Source organism: Melanotaenia boesemani, chromosome 5 (assembly GCF_017639745.1).
Source record: "Melanotaenia boesemani isolate fMelBoe1 chromosome 5, fMelBoe1.pri, whole genome shotgun sequence".
NCBI classification, from domain to species: Eukaryota; Metazoa; Chordata; class Actinopteri; order Atheriniformes; family Melanotaeniidae; genus Melanotaenia; species Melanotaenia boesemani.
The window spans coordinates 36,642,533-36,661,401 of record NC_055686.1 but is presented as its reverse complement, the minus strand read 5'-3'; the positions used below and the strand labels follow the sequence as shown (position 1 = coordinate 36,661,401).

Genomic DNA, 18,869 nt, shown 5'->3' with positions numbered 1-18,869 from the left:
AGATTTCCGTCTCCTCCTGCGTCTACTCAGACTGTAGCATCTCTATTTGAAATGAACTGGTCATGTGACCCGCTACGTCACGTCTGGTGAAGCGTAAATGTGAGAAAAGTGTTTCCGTTACCCTTTTGCGATATACTTCTATATCGACACGTCTGAAAAACCACCTCATGAGAGCGTAAAAACCTTTTAGCGATATTTGAGAGCTTTTTTCGAAATGTAGGTGTTTCCATTCCTGGTTTTTAATTGCGATTTTTAGCTTTTGCGCAGTTCTAGGGGTAATGGAAACGCACCTACTAATAGTCAACCAAACAAGCGCCTTACCTGTTTAAAAAAAAAACAGACCTTACCTGTGCTCACTTTTGAACTTTGGGACAGTCAGGAGGATGCTGAAGGAATGGTAACTATGGTAACTATGGAAATGTGCACAGAAGCATCATTGAAAGTATAAAAGCATGTTTGACTCATCTCTGTCTTTACAGCAGACACTAAACAGCTGCTGTAAAGCCATTAAAAAAGATGATTAATGAGCAGTTTGTCAGAAATCTCTGAGAACATATTTCACAGCTATAATTTGTTATAATCATATCTTAATCCACCAGAAGTACAATAACTAATTAACCATTGACTTTTAGGTTATTCTCTGTTAAGAGCACACTGTTTACAAAGATGACAGCAGAGGAAAATGTTCTCAGATCCAAAAGTAAGGACTGTAGGTATTGTGTTATACCTTACCAGACAGTTTATGGGAAACATTTTGTTCACCTCCAGTTTATGATGCTGTCCAGAATATTCATCTGAATAACACATCTAAATTTAAATGATTGAACCTATAAAAGTTATGTGCACTTTGAAAATCAACTGACTAATGATAAATTTGTAAAATACAATGTCTTAAACAATTAAAAATTGTGTTCCACAGGTGTAAGATATATTTCCCACCTTTCAGAGGACTGTTTTACATCATGGAAGTTTGGTTGTTTTTGTCTTTTCTATTGTAGTTTTTTTCTCATTTGTGTTTTATAAAGAACAAAAATCCACCAACTAACAGAGAGACGGCACGGAAACGAGAGCAGAGGCTGAGGCGTACGAGAAAGTCTAACCAGTAACAGGAAGACAGCTGAGAAGATGTTTATGAGCCATTATGATCACATTTAAATGTCAAGCTGATTATTAAATATTTATGATTGAACATAACAAGCTGTGTTTTAAGATAAACAAAAAAATTGTACTTAAAAAAAATAAAATGTTTACAAAGAAGACTGAATTGTTTATATATAAATCATCAACAAAATTAGAGATATTCAACCTTCTGTTGAAATTTACAAAAAAATGTAAAAAATTTATGCTATGTTGATATATCATTAATGTAGGGCATTTAAGTAGAATGGTTTTCTATAGTGAGTTGTCTTAAATGAAACATTCTATGTGGTTCTTGCATTTGTCCAAAAGATGGAGCTATTTTTCAGCTAGTTCATCTGGCCACGCCCATTGGCTGTCCAGCCCCGCCCATATACAGCCCCACCCCATTTTGCCATTGGCAGAGGGGCTATTCAGCTCTAGATGGCACTAAATCCCCTCTGCTTGCAATATGGCTTTTAGAATAGTTTATTAATGAGTTATTATTTAATTAGTTTTAGCTTCACTTTGATAAAATGCACAACTATTAGCATAACGACAGCCAAACGCTTCAGTTAGCACTTTATAAAGCTGCTCGACCGGCTGCAGACTAACAGAAATCCAGCCTTCCTTTACAATAGCATTTACATGTCTATACCATAGAAGAAGACTGAATAAGATTATTAATTTGCATGAAGTATAATTTTATTTATAATTACAGATATAATAGCATTAGCTGTAGCAGAGCAGTAGTGGCTAGCTCGTAACGGGATAGAAAGGCAATGGGAAAGACTACTCTTTCCCTACCTTATTGAGCTAAATCAAACTCTATCACTTACAAATCTCTGGACTGTAGCAGCTCTTTGTTTATATGTCTGACAACACACAAACCGAGTAGCTGATAGATGAGGAGGCAGCAGCAGCTATTTGTGTAGTACTGTGACTTGTCAGGCGCAGTGACAGATAATGTACACAGAAGCAGCAAAGCTGAAATAGATTACTGGAACAAGGCGGCTGATGGAGGAAAAATGGCTGGCTTTGTGAGGCCAGACATCCCATACTGGAGATATTTGTGCCCTACATGTTGTGCATGTGGACACTTAAACCACAGGGTTGCTAACAGTGCACACTTGTAATATTGAAATGTTGATTCAAATGTCAATTTAAGTTTGTGGTGCTGTGGCTGGAGCTGCTTCATATATTATTTCACAGCCATTTTAAGGGGAAAGTTTAGATTCTTCAAGTTTTATATGAGTCACTAATGGTATCATATGCAGTATATTGAGCAACTAGAGCAGGATTTAACTGACATACCCCCAAGTTTTATAAAGCAGAACACAATTTGGCCACAGAAAAGGAGGTAGTCATTGCTTTGTATCACTCATAAACTTGATATTGATATTGTAATTTAACTGGTCTGGACTTCATTTTGACCAAAAGCCAATTTGGACTCAGAAGGCTGCTGTTGTCTTGTTGTAAGAAAACCTGCCACCAATATTTACATATGAGAGCATCTTACACATTGAAAATAGAGTAAATACCCTTTCATTCCTTTGCTACTGATGGAAATTCCTCAGACACTTGATGTTCCTCCAGAAACCATCTGGAGGTCAGAGACAGTGATTTATATCCCTGCTGTCTTCATTTTCAGCCCCTCTGATATTTGTTGGATGGAAACAATAAGATGAGTGGATACAGGCTGATTTGTGTGTTCTGCTGGCTTTTCTCCTGCCATCTGCCTTAAAATATCTTTTCTGTTTTCAGCTGTCACATTCTCTTTGTTATTTATTCTTCTAGCTGTCTCAGCCACACTGTCATCTGTTCTCAACTTTTTTCCTTCCTCTCATTCTCCCTCTGGTAAACATATTTATCTTTGCTACGTGTCATTTTAGCATCTCTCTCTCTTTTTTTCCAGCATAAACTTTTTATTCTTTCTCTCAGTATTTTGTATAAGCATGTCTTCTTTACGTAAGACAGGCTCAAATTTTGTCCACAAACATTTAGGGCATTCTTACAAGCATTTGTAAACCTGGACTAAAACAGTAATGGTGGATTTTCCAAAAAAGAAACTAACAAGAAACTTTATCTGGGGAAACTCTATTGTCAGTCTGGATATCAAAAATAGCTTCTGCTCAGAAATGCAGCTTTATTAAATATCTAGTACAGGTCTTGTGTTTGAAATGTCTTGGTTCTGAACAGAAATAAAGTGGCTGTAAATCCTTTATAGTGGATCATTATTCAAATTAATAACTAATAAGTGGGTGGAGACTAAAGCAGGACATAAAGCCAGTAAATATTGGCCTTATTGGCCTACAAATACACAGAAGTCTCCTGATGTAAATGCTGATCTGACACTACCATTTAAAACATTTGTATTTGTTGAGCTGCAGCTTATATTAAACTGGGTTTGTTTAGTTATTGTGAATCCTTAAAATAACTAGTATTACCAGTTTATTACTGATCCATGTTTCCATTTTACCTACCGTCTTTATGATAACCCATGCACATACCCAGTAAACATGAATGATCATGTGATATGCATCATAGGCGTGTAAATATGTACACAGAAACTGTGCAAAATGCTGTGACACAGTTCTTGTTTTTAAATAGTTGAGAAAAAAAATGTATACGTGTGGAAACAGCATTCTTAAAATGTGGAAAACACACTTGAAAATCAGTCATTTCATTGTGACATGCAGGGTGGTCTGTCAGTGGACTGCATCTCCGACCTCGTAGAGAGTCAGTCCCGCCTGCTGGAGGCGCTGCAGCTCTCCCACCCAGCCGAGCTGGAGCTGAAGAAATCGTCCTCAGAAGGAAGGACGCAGACCAAGCTCAGCCTCAACCCCATCTACAGACAGGTGCCTCGGGTGTTGGAGAGGTGCTGCAGTCACATTGAGACCCATGGTGAGTCGATGGTCCCCAAAAAACACTGAAGAGGTTTCAATCAAAGCACTTTAGTTTGCACATTTTCTAATTTCAGACTGAATTCTCTGTGTCTATGCAAACAGACATAAATAAATATCACAAGGAAGTTATATGTCATCTCCAGGTCTTCAGACTGTGGGCATTTTCCGAGTTGGGAGCTCTAAGAAGAGAGTAAGACAGGTAAACTAACAATGCATGATTCAACATATCTAGAACAGTACTACTCCTGCTTCTGTTTTTAATTGTTAGTGTTTAGCACTGCATGCTCTCTCCTATTAATAGCACTTCTTTTAAGTTTTTTTTTCCCTCCTGACAGAGAGGGATTCTTCCACTCACTTTTCCCTAAAACACTGGAAGTCCAGTGTTTCCTCTTACTCTCCACTGGATGCTGAAAAATGAGAATCTTCAAGCTGCCGAAGTGCGATATCCTGTTTTTCAGAATTCATGTCCATCAGGGGGAACGTGGCCCCAGCACAACCCCAGCAAGAGCTAACATCAACCTCGTGTTTCTATCTGGGAATCTCTTTTCCCTCGGGGTGACTTTCTGTATTTATGGACTGTTTATGTCATCTTGGTGTGTGTGTTTATGTGTTTTCCCCTCAGCTGCACGATGACTTCGACATGGGGGTGGACGTCCAGCTGGACGAAGAGCACAGCGTGCATGACGTGGCAGCTCTGCTGAAAGAGTTCCTGAGAGACATGCCCGATCCTCTGCTGCCCCGAGAGCTGTACCCTGCATTCCTGCATGCCAACCGTATGCACTCACACTTCTTTATACTCCATAGCTGCATTCAGTCACTTGTATATGTGCAGTAAACCAAAACCAGACACCTGCGGCAGATTTGATGGAAATATCTTCTATTTAAAACCTAAGCAGTTGAGGCTTTTGCAGTAACAGGTGACAGGATCAGACTAACCTCCTCCTCTTCCTCTCCTCATCCAGTGCTGAGGGGAGCAGACCAGCTACAGTACCTTCAGCATCTTCTCTACCTCCTCCCACCCTGCAATTGCGACACGCTGCTGCGCCTCCTCTCCTTGTTACACACCGTGCAGAGCTTCGCCCAGGACACCATAGGGACCAACGATGAGGAGGTGGGTCTCTGCTGCTGTATTCAGACCAGCACAGTTCCATTTGGTGGAAATGCCTGCATACATAATGTCAGGGGTTCAGGGATGAAAAGCCAAGGAGTTGTATGCTGGAACCAGACTAAAATTTAGGATATTTATTAAGAATTTGTTACTTGCTGACAGATGCAGACGCATCAAAACTGGTATAGAAATGCAAAATGAAAGCTGTGAAAAGAAGGATGATTTGAGTCATAGTCAGGAAGACTATATATATATATATATATATATATATATATACATACATATATTTGCATATATCAACACTTCTGTACATACAGTAGTTTTGATCTGAGATGAATCGTTCTATTAAATCTGTTTCAAATAAAGGACAAGAAACGACAGAAATTTTTATTTTATTTTTATTTTATTTTTATCGATTTTTTTTTTTCAGCTTGTTTTTACACATTTTATTCTTGCAAGCTCACACACTTTGAGAGAACAAAGTGGTGGTGAAACAAAAGAAAATGACTGATGTTGTAGATGTGAGCTCACGCACTAGTTACCTTAAGCTGAGCTTTGGGACATGTTATCCAAGAAGGAGTTCAGCTTTAACTTTGAGAAATACCTGTCAGTTCAGTTCCTCCATATGCACAAATATCTGCTGCTTCTGATGACATCATGAAATAATTAGGAAGCCATTATATTGTTATGTGTGGATGAAGGAAAGCAGTTCCTGCATCCTGCATTGTTTCTGCTCTTTTAGGCTAATTTGAATTTATGTTATCCCCGGTGAGCTTTAATTCAGCCACAAGGAGCTTTTGGAGACTGTTGGAAATGGAACTTAATAAACTGGAGAAATGGTTTAATGTAAATAAACTAACATTAAATTTAAATCAACCTAAATATATAATATTTGGGAATAGACCAATCAACGCTAATAAGAAACTTGTGATAAATGAAATAGATTGACATTGAAAGAGTGTCAAAAATAAAATTTCTTGGTGTATTGACAGATGAAAGACTAAGCTGGAAGAAACATATAAATTATTATTAACTCAAAAATATGTAAAACAATTTCTGTTCTTTATAAAGTTAAATATTTTTTAAATCAGTCATCATTGTTCTCCTTGTTTTGCTCCTGGATACGACCATACGTGACCTATTGTGTTGAAGTGTGGAGGAACACATACAAGTCAACATTGAATTCAGTCTTTCTTCTTAAAAAAAAAGCCATAAGAATAATCACAAACTCCAACCGATTCTCTGTTCATCAAACTGAAAATATTGAAATTTGAAGACCTGTTAAAATTCAAGATTGTTCAAATTATGTACAAAGTTAAAAATGAACAGTTGCCTAACAGCATCCAAAAGCTTTTCCAGTGAAGGGAGAGTAAATTCAGCCTGAGAGGAACATACATGTTCAAAAAAGCCGCTGTGAGAACGAACGCTGTAACAAGAGGAGTTTAACTCTGGAACAGCTGTAGTGAGGATATAAAAACATGTCAGCCAACAGGAAAACTGAAACAAAAGATGAAAGATGAGATAATTAAAGGATATGAAGCTAATAATGATTTCTGCTGAATGCTGTGGATATTGTATATTATGATTTATTGTGTGTAGTAACATTGTGTGTTAGTGTGTAAGTGATGTTGTAATAGGACATGATGTGTAATATTATTCAGAGATGCTGTGAAAGTGTCAGTATTTAAGTTGTTATTGAAAAAGTTTTTGGACTAAATAAGTGCGCAACTTCTTCCAAAACCCTTTTTGAACTTTAAAATCTTGTTTTTGTTTTTTTGTAACAAATATTTACTTTGTTTTAAATTTTTAGTTTGAAACTGAAGTAAAGTTATTTACAAACCTTTAACGTGTCACTACTACAGATTTTCATACTTTGGTGCCCCAACAACGATTAACTCAGCATCCTTCTTGCATCCTATCTCTTCTCTAGGCTCTCGGGGGGGCATGGCTCAATGGGTAGAATTGTCGTTCTGTAGCCTAAGGTTGCTGGTTTGATCCCCACCCGGAGAGCTCATGTTGAGGTGTCCCTGAGCAAGACACCGAACCCCTAATTGTTCCTGATGGGTCGTGGTTGAGCGCCTTGCATGGCAGCTTCCGCCATCAGTGTGTGAATGTGACGTACATGTAAAGCGCTTTGGATAAGAGCCCTATATAAGTACAGACCATTTACCATTTTTCTATGAGCACTGTCTCAAAAAGTCAGTCTGATGATGGCTCATGTCTTTTCTTTTGCTCTCTCACTTTCTCCCTTTCTTTTCCCCTCTCCCTCTGATTATGTCCTCTTGGGTTACTTTGCTGAATAAACCACGGTTTGTGGTCAAAATGTGGTCAAGTGTTTTGATATCCGGATGCTAGCATGTGTGGTGCCATAAATCAAGACACAGCTGATGCAAAACACATGGTGCTGCGAGCTGGAAAAAAGTTGTGAAGTGCAGTTTCTCAGCATTGAGATGCTGCAGGAATGAGCATAATAAATGTCAGCGTGTCATCAAAATGAGTTCTGACTCGTTTTGATGACACGTTTTGACCTAACTCCTTTTGGTCCCTTCAGGGTTCACAAGTAGCTTTTCATAAACTTTACTTCTTTTCCTTTTTTATGACATGAGGAACTCTGAAGTAGCTGCAAACAGTTTTATGATTTAAGCGATTGAAACAACCAAAAACAACACAAATGTAGGATTTTTCCATTAGTTAAGAACATCTAGTCACATACTCTTGTCCCCAGTGAGTTAGGTTGACCATCACTTCAATTAATGAGGCAGATGTGATGTCACGTGAATACAGAGCATCCAAAAAGCGCACGAGCAAGCTCAAAATGTACATTATGAAGGTTTATGCAGTTATGAACTTTCTATGTCATGAAAAATAATTTTTATCCTTCATAATTTTAAACAAATTTTCCAGTCAAACTCATGTCATTGTTCTAAATGTGCTAAATAGCTTTTGTTTTGAACAAATTTAAGCTAAAAGCATCAACAAATATCAGCTGAACTTAAACTATTTGAACTATTCTCAAATGTAACTACACAAGTAAAATTACTTTGAGGAGTTTAATTCGTCATTTTTTTCATACAATCATGAAAGAAAAAAAAAGAAAAAAATCACAAGAAATATTTCTTTGCTTTAAGCTGAGCCGGTTTGTTTCAAGAAGAATACTAACGCTGCTTTCTCCTCTTCGTCTCCATCCAGATCCCTGGTAACAAGATGACGGCTGCTAACCTGGCGGTGATCTTCGGGCCCAACCTGCTTCAGAGGGAACGAAGTGGAGACGTGAGTCCTCATGCAATGGGGATCGAGGACAGCACCGCGATCATCAGCGTCACTCTGGTGCTCATACAGAATCACCGGAGGCTCTTCACGGTACGACAGGTTGCACACCTTCAGCCTCCTCATCATCATCATCATCATAAAATGTCTGGCAAACCTGTGCCTCTCTTGTGTCTGAGTGATTCTTTTTCACCTCACTGTTTGGAGGCTGTGGTGGAAAGTTGAACTAGTTTTAATGAGTCAGTAAATCCGGGTGATCCTGCAGGTGTCTGCAGACCTGCAGCAGGAGGTCCTGATGAGTCTGATCCAGACCGACCCGGACGTCATCGACTACCTGCTACGGAGGAAACTCAGGTAAGCAGCAGGTCTGAGGTAAAAACAAAACAAACAAACAACAACAACAACAACAACAAAGAAAAAAAAAACATCCGTGTCACACAAACCAGTGAAACCAGCGATCCATGTGTGTGTTCTGCCTCTTCACAGCGGCAGTCACCTGACTGTGGAAACCAACAGCGAGTCGGGGGGTCGTCGGGACACGGGGGCGTCACTGGACTCTGTGGGAGCTTCCAGTGGAAGTCTGTCCCCACTGGAGCCCCCCTCACCGCTTTTCACCCCAGACAGGAACGGTGGTGAAGGCAGCCTGTCCAGCGAGGTCTTCCTCAATGTCCTGAAACTGAACCAGAACAGGAAGAGACAGGAGATGAGATATGGTACCCACGTTGTTGGTATTATTTCAAACTGTGGAGACAAATGTGTTTTGGAGCTCTTACCTTTAAATGACTTTAACATCAAATCCAGCAAAACTGCCTTCTTCATACTGATACTCACTGATTCTGCAAAGTAATTTGCAATCTTCTGGAGGGTTTTTAGGATGTGCTGGTAGAGGTTCAACACCATGAACGCTCATGTATCTGCTAAAGGCCCAGTCATGGGAAATTTGGAAGAATTGTGTGAATAAATTTTTGTATCAGTCTCCTGTTTTAGCCCATATTAAGAAACAATGGATTGTTCAGGACTGTAGCATAGTACTGTAGTAACCAGCTTAAAACTTGGTTTTTATTCTGTCAGGGTGAAAAACTTTAAATGTTTTACAGGTTATTTTAGGGGAAATATGCGGTTGTCCTGGAGATTTCTACAGAGAAGTTACACACTGATTATAGGAGAAGTTAGTTGTTAATGTGTAGTAAATATCTTTAAAGCACACAGTCAGCAGGGATGATAAATGAGGCAACAGCACCATCTGGTGGTGACAGATTGCAACCTGAAGTAGCTGTAACAGTGACATAAATTATTTCTAAATGCAGATCGTGTTCTTAATTCTCCAGGTGAGGTCCCCCCGGGCAAATCCATCCGTCACATGCGTCAGTTCCACTCCCACCACAACCTGCTCAGCCTGGCCCAGTCCTCATCTACTTCTAGGCTCCACAGTCAGGATGGTGACCAGCAGGAGCGCCGGGGGCCGCTGGGCTCGGCTCTAGCCTTCACTCTGAGCAGCGGAGGAAGCTGCTCCAGTCTGAGCGGCTTGAGTGAGAGCAGCATCTGGGTGAGGCAGGTGCCGCAGGAGGACAGCAAACCATCACCGGCCTCTAATTTCTGGGACTTCTTCACCGGGAAAGGGTCCGGCTCAGAGACGATGGTATGATTAACAGCTGGAAAAGGGGTATGAAGGGAAAACTGTGCACATATTATGTTGCTTTAGGGTCAGATTTTTTCCAAAACAAGTCGAGTTCCATTTATCTTTGCGTTTTGGAAAATCTCAAGTTACTTCCTGACTTTCCAAATCATCCCATTGGAGGCTGGAATTTCCCACGGTTTTGGCTCCTCTGCAATACATCATGTGTAAAGTGTCATAAACTCAAAGACACTGAAGTTAGCTTCCATTTCAGAGCTAACTCTGACATGGAAGTGTGATTCCACTGAATTTTTGGCATCTAGACCACATCAGACCAGGTCCCGATAAAAAAACTACACTTAGACTCTTCAGACCTGGACTGAAATATCCTACACAGAATCTAGATTCATTAAAACACAGTTTTTGATCTGTGAAACCTTTATTCTATTTGTGAAAATGCAAATTATGTAAATGTTATAGGATGTTGCAGAACTTTTACCCAACTAAGGCATTTTGCTTTTCCCACTGTCGTTGATCTAGATGGAAAGAAAAACATGTGACACTTAAGACCAACTAGACACAAGTTATGTAAAAGAAAATATGTCTGAACTAGATCCATAATACACACGTGTAACCTGACTTTTTCTTTTTTACAATGTTTAGAGAAGGCCCCGTTTATTTGCATGTTGAGCTCCTGCCTCTCACTTTAAAACAAAAAAGATCAATCGAAGCATTATGAATTCATACACATTTTCTATGTTTTTATGCTCTTCTTTCCAGAAATAGTGACTATTTTTTCTCTAACCTACCTTCCATCTGCCCCGGTCAACCTCTGCCACAGCCTCAGTACGTGCAAAAGAATGTGTGAAACAAAGCAACAAGGGCTGCTTTCTTAAGAACCTTCAATCCTGGGTTGCACAGCAGATAATCATTAGTAATGAAGATGTTGCTTTTTACTAGATTTGGTTGATAAATAATGCATCACTTTATTTAAGGGGAATCTGTGTTTGATTTAAAGTTAAAGAGTGATAGTTCGTTAAAAAGTGATGACAGAATGGCAGAACCAGTCATTAAACTGAGCCAGATTATGTCTGCACTGTCCTGCAGAAGTAGCTAGGAGAAGTCCTGCAGTCCTGTAAAACAAAGCAAAAACATAAATATCCTCTTTTAATTCTAATCTTTTACTTATAAGAACATATTGTTTTTTAATCATTTAAAGCTACAACCTCAAAAGAAGAACAGCCAATAATCATTTTCATCAAATTTTCGACAAATGCAGAGGCAGTGTGTGAAAAACCAAGTCCACCCTTACCCTTTTAATTCCAGTAGCAGGTAGCAGCCACATGCTGCTGTTCAAATACATCTGATTATCTGATCACTGAGGTTATAAGTTCATTTCCCAGCTAAGAGAAAGATTAACAGGTGGAAAACATTCAAGGCAGCTTCCAATCTTCCTAGGATGTCCCAGGAATCCCAGTTATGATCAGAAAAGCTGCAAGGAGAGTAAAAACATGTCAGATACTCCAGGCCCCAGTAAGCATGTTAAATGTTAAAGTACAATTAGAAAAAGGGCTTAACAAGTACGGATTGTTTGGAAGGGCTGCAGGAGGAAGGCTCTTCTCTCTGAAGAGAGCACGTCAGCATGGATTTAAACTAACAGTCAAAAATCTGGAAACACTCGATTTAATGGGTTAAATGTGTTCAAACCTTTGATTAGCACTGCACATCTGTAGAAACTACAAAGCTTCTGGAGCAATTTCCTTCGGACAGATAAAGTGGAGAAGCTTGGTCATAATGCACTGCAGCATGTTTGGAGAAAAGCAAACACAACATTTCAGCATAAACACCTCAAACCAGCTGTGTTTGTGCTTGTTAGCAGCCACAAAACCACATGGAGACTCTTAATTCCTCTATATACCAGAATATTCTAGAGGCCATCTGCCTGACAACAATGATCCGAAACATTTTGTGGTGAAAAAGCAAACAAAGCAAATCTCAATGAACTGAAGAAACACTGGAAAGAAGGGGAGTTTTTCCTTGCTGCCTCTGCGTTATGGCTCAGTTTTGATAAAAAAAAAAAAAAAAACAGGGTAATAAAAGTAAAATATAAAACCTAATTGGAAGATTTTGTACTTGCTTCACATGCCTGTACGTCACATTTGTCTTTTAGCTTTGGTCCTTGTCATTTCAGATTCTTGTATTGTTCTTTTGTTTGTTTTTTCCACTTCTTAGAGGTCCAGTGTTGGTTTCTATCATGCCGAGGTCACCGTTCATCCTGGTCTTCTACACGGCAACAAGCCTTCATGCTGATGTCAAACTCAAAATTCACATTCGACAGGTCAATTATATTTAAAAAATGAAAGGAAACAAACATGGATGCCTGAGAAAACATAAACTTCAGATCTTACAATATTTTGCTGACATGTGTGTAATTAACCTTTGCCAAAAAAAAAAAAAAAAAAAGGTGTTGACTTCCATGTCTTTGTATTGAGAATATTCAGTATTTTACAAGCAGACGTTTTTTTCTGTGTCCTGCTTCTTTTGTCACAAGAGGGCAACATTTACCACTTTACAGCTGTTCTTCGTCGGGTGTACAAACAAGCATCGTAGGTTTGGAAGTGCCAAACAACTAGCAAGTGTACAGATGCTGTAAATACATCTTCCTGTTTTTGTACAGATTTCTTTCTTCTTTTTTTTTTGATATCCTATCCTAATTTCTTCTGCACAAACAGAAATTCAACAGTTTATCTTTCACCTCAGCATGTGAATGTGTCATAATTATCATTTTTTCATTCACAGAGAAAACAAGCTGTTTTTCTGTATCATTGTAAAACCCATTAAAGTGTGCTAAGCTGAGAAATAAATGTCAACCTGCCTTTTGTGTAGCTGCATATTGTTGACTGTCAACAAGAAGAAAAGAAACCAATGTACTGAATAATCATTCTGAGGGTTTCTCGGAGTTAAGGTCATGCTTTTGGCAGAAAACCGGGCATGTGAGTCAGAAGACAAAAACAAAACCTCCTGGGAAAGATGATCTCACGCAGGCAGAAAGCTTTTCAGCTCCACTTTTTGACTTCAGCTTCTAGTAAGCTCTAGAGAGCCGGCTGCTCCAATCAGACGGAACCACAGAGGGTAAAAAAATCACCTCAGGACCCGTTTAATATAGAGAACGATCCAACCTCAACAGTTTGATTCAAAGACGCTTACTTCTCTAATATCTAATCAGGCAGTCCCTTGGCAACAATTCAATACATTCAGTCATGTAGACAAGATGACCTGATAAAGTTCAAACTGAGCACCAGAATGAGGAAGAAAGGAATTTAAAGGTACAGTGTGTAGCTTATCTGGCTTTTTGTTAGCAAAAATTAAGCATCGCTGTCATAAATACGTTTGTTACCAAAGTCCAATCACAACTGCATCCAAATGAAAGCGTTCCCGTTTTTAGAATGAGTTTATAAATACATAGGTGGTGGGGCACCTAAAAGGAGGCTGCCATGTTGCTTTGCCATCTTTGAATACGGTAGCCGAAAGGGGACAAAGTTTTTAGCCTTACACGTTTTACCTGCGACTCCCTGCTTATTTCTGGGGGGTGTAAACAAGCAAAGAATACCGTGGATCACTCAGCTTGCCAGTTTACACTGAAATGAATGACATCCATACTCTTTGCCCCGCGAGACGGAGGAAAAATTAGCCAAGAAAAGAAAAATAAATAATAACCCAAAGCAAACGAGAGTGTACATTAGTGGAGCATTTACCAGGTGGAGGCAATTGATGGAGAGGGACTTCAAAACTGACGCAGAGGTTGCAGACTTTCTGCTGGATGGGTGAGTTAATTCAATCTAACAGTGAAGTTTATTTTGGCGTTATGTTAGAAACAGGGCAGGGTGGTCCAACAACTACTTCATCCTCCCGTTTAAGTCGGATTATTTACTGTTACTTGCGATAAAAAATGACATAAACGTTGTTAGTTAGCTACAGAAGTCATACCAGTAGGAGACCGCACGTTTCTTTCAGACATATTTTCTGAGAGCTTTCCCTCATGTTTCATAATTTGTTTCAGCTGGTTTGTCAGTGGGGGTGAGGGTAGTTGTTCATCTAGTCAGATAAAATAGATCAAAGTAATACTAGTTTCTCGTCGTGATTTAATCACTAGAACCGCAAGCATTCTAATGTAAAAAAATATATATCAGAAAATAATTATTTAGAATCAATACGTCGCCCACCTCCCTTGATTAATCAGCTGAAATACATTTAATTAAACACAGAGTAATGTTACAGCGCGGGATCTTCTTTGTAGCGCCGACAGGTCCACTTCATCAGATGTGTGTGTCTCTGTGTCTGCAAGTCCGGACAAAAGGTTTCACACGATAACATTATCTATTAGCATTAGCTCAGTACCAAACACATGGAGGGCATGCTTGTAACTTATTGGCATAAAAAAAACAGTTCTGTACCTCATCACCCGACGGGATACATGAACTTCTGGGAGATGTTGACATTTTCACATTTATGACTCTCCACGGCTTCCGTAGTTGTAATAACACAGTTAAACGGAGAGTTTCCAGTGTAGCACTACTCGCTTACTTCCATCACATTAGCGCACCACTAGATGGGAGTAAATCTTACACACTGGGGCTTTAAGTGACTGAAGGTTTCCTGGTTGTGATGCTATCATGTCAATATGGAGCAAAATCTCTAACCGGGTTCTAGCAAGGTGGAGCAAGTAAAGTAAATAGTGCTGTGAGACATATCAGGACAAATCTTTCCCCCTCTTTTCAGAGTTTACACGATTAACAGCAACAAAACTACAGTATTTGAAAACTGGCCAATTTTGAGAGAGAAAACTGAACATCTCGGCTTCAATGTGAGCCACAAAATGAAAGTGCTTGTTTCAACACAGAAAAACAAGCAACATGAAGTATGTTTGTCACAAGATCTTACGGGAGGCGAGTTGTCACTAGAAAACAACTATGTACACCTGAAAAAGTGTCTAAAACAAACTGATTCAGTGTACTTGATAATATTGGAAGAGCAATCAGTCAGTGACTAGAGACACGGCTGTTTCAAACATTTAAATGAGATAAATTATTACCATAAACACAAAATTAAAGAGACTGCAGCAAATCTGAGGCCAAGTTACTGACATGTGTTTACCAAACAAGGCCTGCATGTTACACAAGTGTTGAGCTCATAATCTTATCAATCTTTTCTCCTAATCAGATTATAATTTGGACTAATTTTAATTTATATTGTATTATTATTTAGATTCAGACATAAATGAAACTCTGGTAATTAGATTCAAAGATTAATATATTATTTTCTTCATTTAATTCATTCATTCTCTGTACCACTTAGTCCATTATGGGTTGTGGGTAAGCTGGAGCCTATCAAAGCATTAACTGGTGAGAGGCAGGTGAGACACCTGGACAGATCACCAGTTGATCACAGGGCCACACATAGGGGACAACCAACCATTCACACACACACACACTCCTAGGGAGAATTAGAGTCATCAGTTAGCCTAACATGCATGTCTTTGGACGGTGGGAGGAAGCCGGAGAACCCGGAGAGAACCCACGCATACACGGGGAGAACATTTATTCATTTTTAGTCCCAATTAATCTCCATTTCTGCAGTAAATCTTTTTGTGGATTAAAACTGGAAGCAAGTTTAGAGGTTTTGGGAACCATACTGATGCTCGGTCATGTTAATGAAGATAAATTTTCCTCCACATATTTTACAAATATCAGCGTATGATCCCATCACAGGGAGAACAAGACGGCGCTTACTAGTTCACAGGAAGAAAAATTTTAAGCAAGTCCTCATAAAACGCAGTGAAGCTACAAATTAACCTTCGGTGTGGCGTTCAGAATTCTGAATTTACTCCTCAAAAGTGTGAAAACTGAACTGTTCAGGCAGGTTTTTTCTGCCTTCACCTTAGAGAAAACCTGTCTTCTCTTACTTATTAGTTCCAGACTGCACAGAAGCAAAAAGCCCACAAATGTTTACATTGTGTTTGTTTACTGATAAATCGGGGCACCAGTTATGTTCAATGACCGGGACGTTGAGAAATGGTGTCGTTTCCCTGCAGTCAGCATGTTTGCAGGAACACGTTAGATAGGACGGCTACTGCTGGTTCTCCACAGGCTCCTTTTTATGCATAAAGATACTGTTCCCAGAGCTGCAAGACCTTCTGTAAAACACAGCATCATGGATGGATAACGGTAAAAAACAAAAACATGAACACTGCAGCTGCTTCAACTGTGCCAATACAGCCATTCTAACCTTATTTAGAAGTTAATCCAAACTTTTTATTTATTCATTTTTGGACTATTTATTAGTCCCAAATCAAAAGAGCAGAAACAGGGTCCAGATTTAAAAATACTACATTATCACAGTCGACATTATGAGACAGCCTATTAAAGAAAACTGCTTCCCCAGAGAGAAATTACAGTCCCCTAACAGGTTTTGTCCAGATTAGAGATAATTTAAAGTCTTGTTCATTAGGTTGATGCTACTGGCAGGAAATGACCTCCTGTACTTTCCTTTGTCTTGCTGTGAACCTGAAGAAGCCTCTGACTGATCAGTGGATTATGGATATTCCTGGATGAGGCAGGGCAGAGAACCTGGATGAGCAGCTGACAAACTGGTTAAACGTTTCAAGTGTAGCCCAGATGGAGGCGCTGAAATCTATATAAAAACAAGTTAAAATGTGTATTAAACCCGTAGCCTCATCAGCATTTACTCAGATTTAACCAGAGACAGAAACACAAACTGTTCAAGTTTTCCAAAATCCTTTATGTACTCCAGAGCAGATTTTTTTCCCTCTAACAATCAACACTGGAAAGTTTCTGATCGGCTGCTTCCAGAACAGATTCAAATGCTTCATATGAGAGAACTTCTCATCTTCATCAGTGCAAGTAGATCTTAATGAGTCAGCTTTCTGTGACCAGTCATTTTCTACCAGAGCTGTGCAGCTCTTCGAGCACCGGGAGGTTCCGAGTACACGAGCAGAATAAAGGTATACCTGAAACATAATGCCCGCTGATTATTTCAAACAAGCACCTACTTATATTCAAATAATAACATCTGCATTTATATACACATCAATTTCCCATAATTCAACCAAAATATATTTGCAGATATCCAGAGCAGTTTACACAGAAACCGTGTATTTAAAAAAAAGTGGAGTTTAATGGACTTTATTTAAAGAAAGATGAACACTCAGCTCTGAACTCAATCTTTCCAAAACAATGTGCTTCTGTGCATTTGTGTCCTTTTGTAGTTTAAGTACAATTCATGTAAAAAGCTTAAAATATAAACATCATTTGGTAAATATGGAAGCGGGTCCACAGATTCAGTTTCAATATCTCTGCAACCATGAATTGTTTTTTTTTTTTCCTGATGTCTGTGAAATTGTAAACCTGTTGAAATAAAGTGAAACAAAACCCCCAAAAAACATTAAACAGCACATTTTTTTAATGCAGATTACTGAAGTTAGTTTAAGAGCAGCGCAGACATGGAGAGGAAATAGTTTTGGATTTTTCCAAGATGAAGATTTGGGAAGTGATTTAAAAACTTTGAGCCAGTGAACTTAAACACACCTAAGTACTGGCAGAGCAGCCACATCCGGTCTGGATGGGGACTGCGCTCTACGATGATGCCTGTAAAAGGTTTTGAAAGATAAAATAAAAAACAACATTATGTAATGTTTAAGTGCTTACAACTCAAAACATTAAAAGGTGTTTTTTTTTTTTTAACAAATTAAGCAGCCGCCATCGTTTCATATGCAGCTGTGCTATAAAGGAGTGTTGAAGGGGAACTTGTTAGAGGTTTGTCAGCTTGGTAACATAAAACACTTAAATAAACAAAGAAAAAAAAACTTCTGGTTTGTTTGAGTGCTTAACAAAAATAGAGCTAAAGAGTTGAAAATGAATCAGCTACATTCTTAAAGCAAAAGCAATGGAGTGTTTTGGGTCATGTGACTTTAGAATATGAAGATTTCATTATCTGCTGTCTTGGACAGCTGACAACAACAGACATGGACGCTTATTTTGGGTTTCTAAACAACTCCACTATTCTCAACTTATTCTGCACTTTTCTCACGAGTTTTTCATCATTGTTACTGATGACTGATAATCTGTGTGTCGGAACTACTTAAAGAGACCAATCATAATTATGTGAAAGTATTCTGTGTAGTGAGGCTAATTTGAATGAGCAGTCAAGAGCCAATGAAATCAGAAGCTTACGCCAACTACAGGAAGTTAGCCAAGGACAACAGTGGCTAAAAGCTGATAAATGTGCAGTAGTTGCCAATAAGCAAATGCCAGCCAATGGCAGCTAGAACATTACCAAGCTAGGTTAGCTAAATCAGTAGACAAGGTATAGCCAGATAAAATTAATTAATTTAATAAGTGAGTGGGTACTGCTAGTTAGCCAACTAAAGAGTGGCCATTGCTGACCAGTACAGATGTGACCCAGGACAAAATTAGCTAATTCATTGAATTCCCCACACTCGGATACCCAAAGGATTTTTTTTTTTTTGTCGATCTACATCGTAAGCTCGGTGATCTGGAAAGGGGCTCAGAGTAGAGCCGCTGCTCCTCCACATCGAGAGGAGCCAGATGAGGTGGCTCGGGCATATACATATATACATGTATATATATACACATGTGTATATATATATATACACATGTATATATAATTTTTTCCTGCCCCAAGACTGTCAGCTGGCCTGCATAAATGTAGTGTGACATAACAGAAATGCAAAGAATTTGGTCTCTTTGATCCCTGAAAAAGAACGAAAGATACAAACATGCATGATCTGGCATTTTAAAAGAGTCAGATAAATTTGTTG

The 18,869-nt window shown here is 38.9% G+C and overlaps 1 protein-coding gene across 5 annotated transcripts in view; it reads left to right on the top strand.

The window, feature by feature from the left end:
* arhgap36 (Rho GTPase activating protein 36) overlaps positions 1-12,557 on the top strand; it is a 116,481-nt gene extending 103,924 nt beyond the window's left edge. For 3 of the 5 annotated variants that reach the window (XM_041986588.1, XM_041986590.1, XM_041986589.1), the window contains exons 5-13: positions 3,816-4,020; positions 4,166-4,221; positions 4,645-4,795; positions 4,985-5,133; positions 8,320-8,490; positions 8,663-8,751; positions 8,884-9,110; positions 9,726-10,036; positions 12,245-12,557. In XM_041986588.1, the coding sequence (XP_041842522.1) occupies positions 3,816-4,020; positions 4,166-4,221; positions 4,645-4,795; positions 4,985-5,133; positions 8,320-8,490; positions 8,663-8,751; positions 8,884-9,110; positions 9,726-10,036; positions 12,245-12,322 (1,437 nt within the window). In that variant the 3' untranslated portion in view covers positions 12,323-12,557. Of the gene's footprint in view, positions 1-3,815; positions 4,021-4,165; positions 4,222-4,644; positions 4,796-4,984; positions 5,134-8,319; positions 8,491-8,662; positions 8,752-8,883; positions 9,111-9,725; positions 10,037-10,792 lie in introns of all 5 variants that reach the window. The other 2 variants (XR_006010562.1, XM_041986591.1) reach the window with 2 other exon arrangements.
* Positions 12,558-18,869: the final 6,312 nt, after the last annotated feature.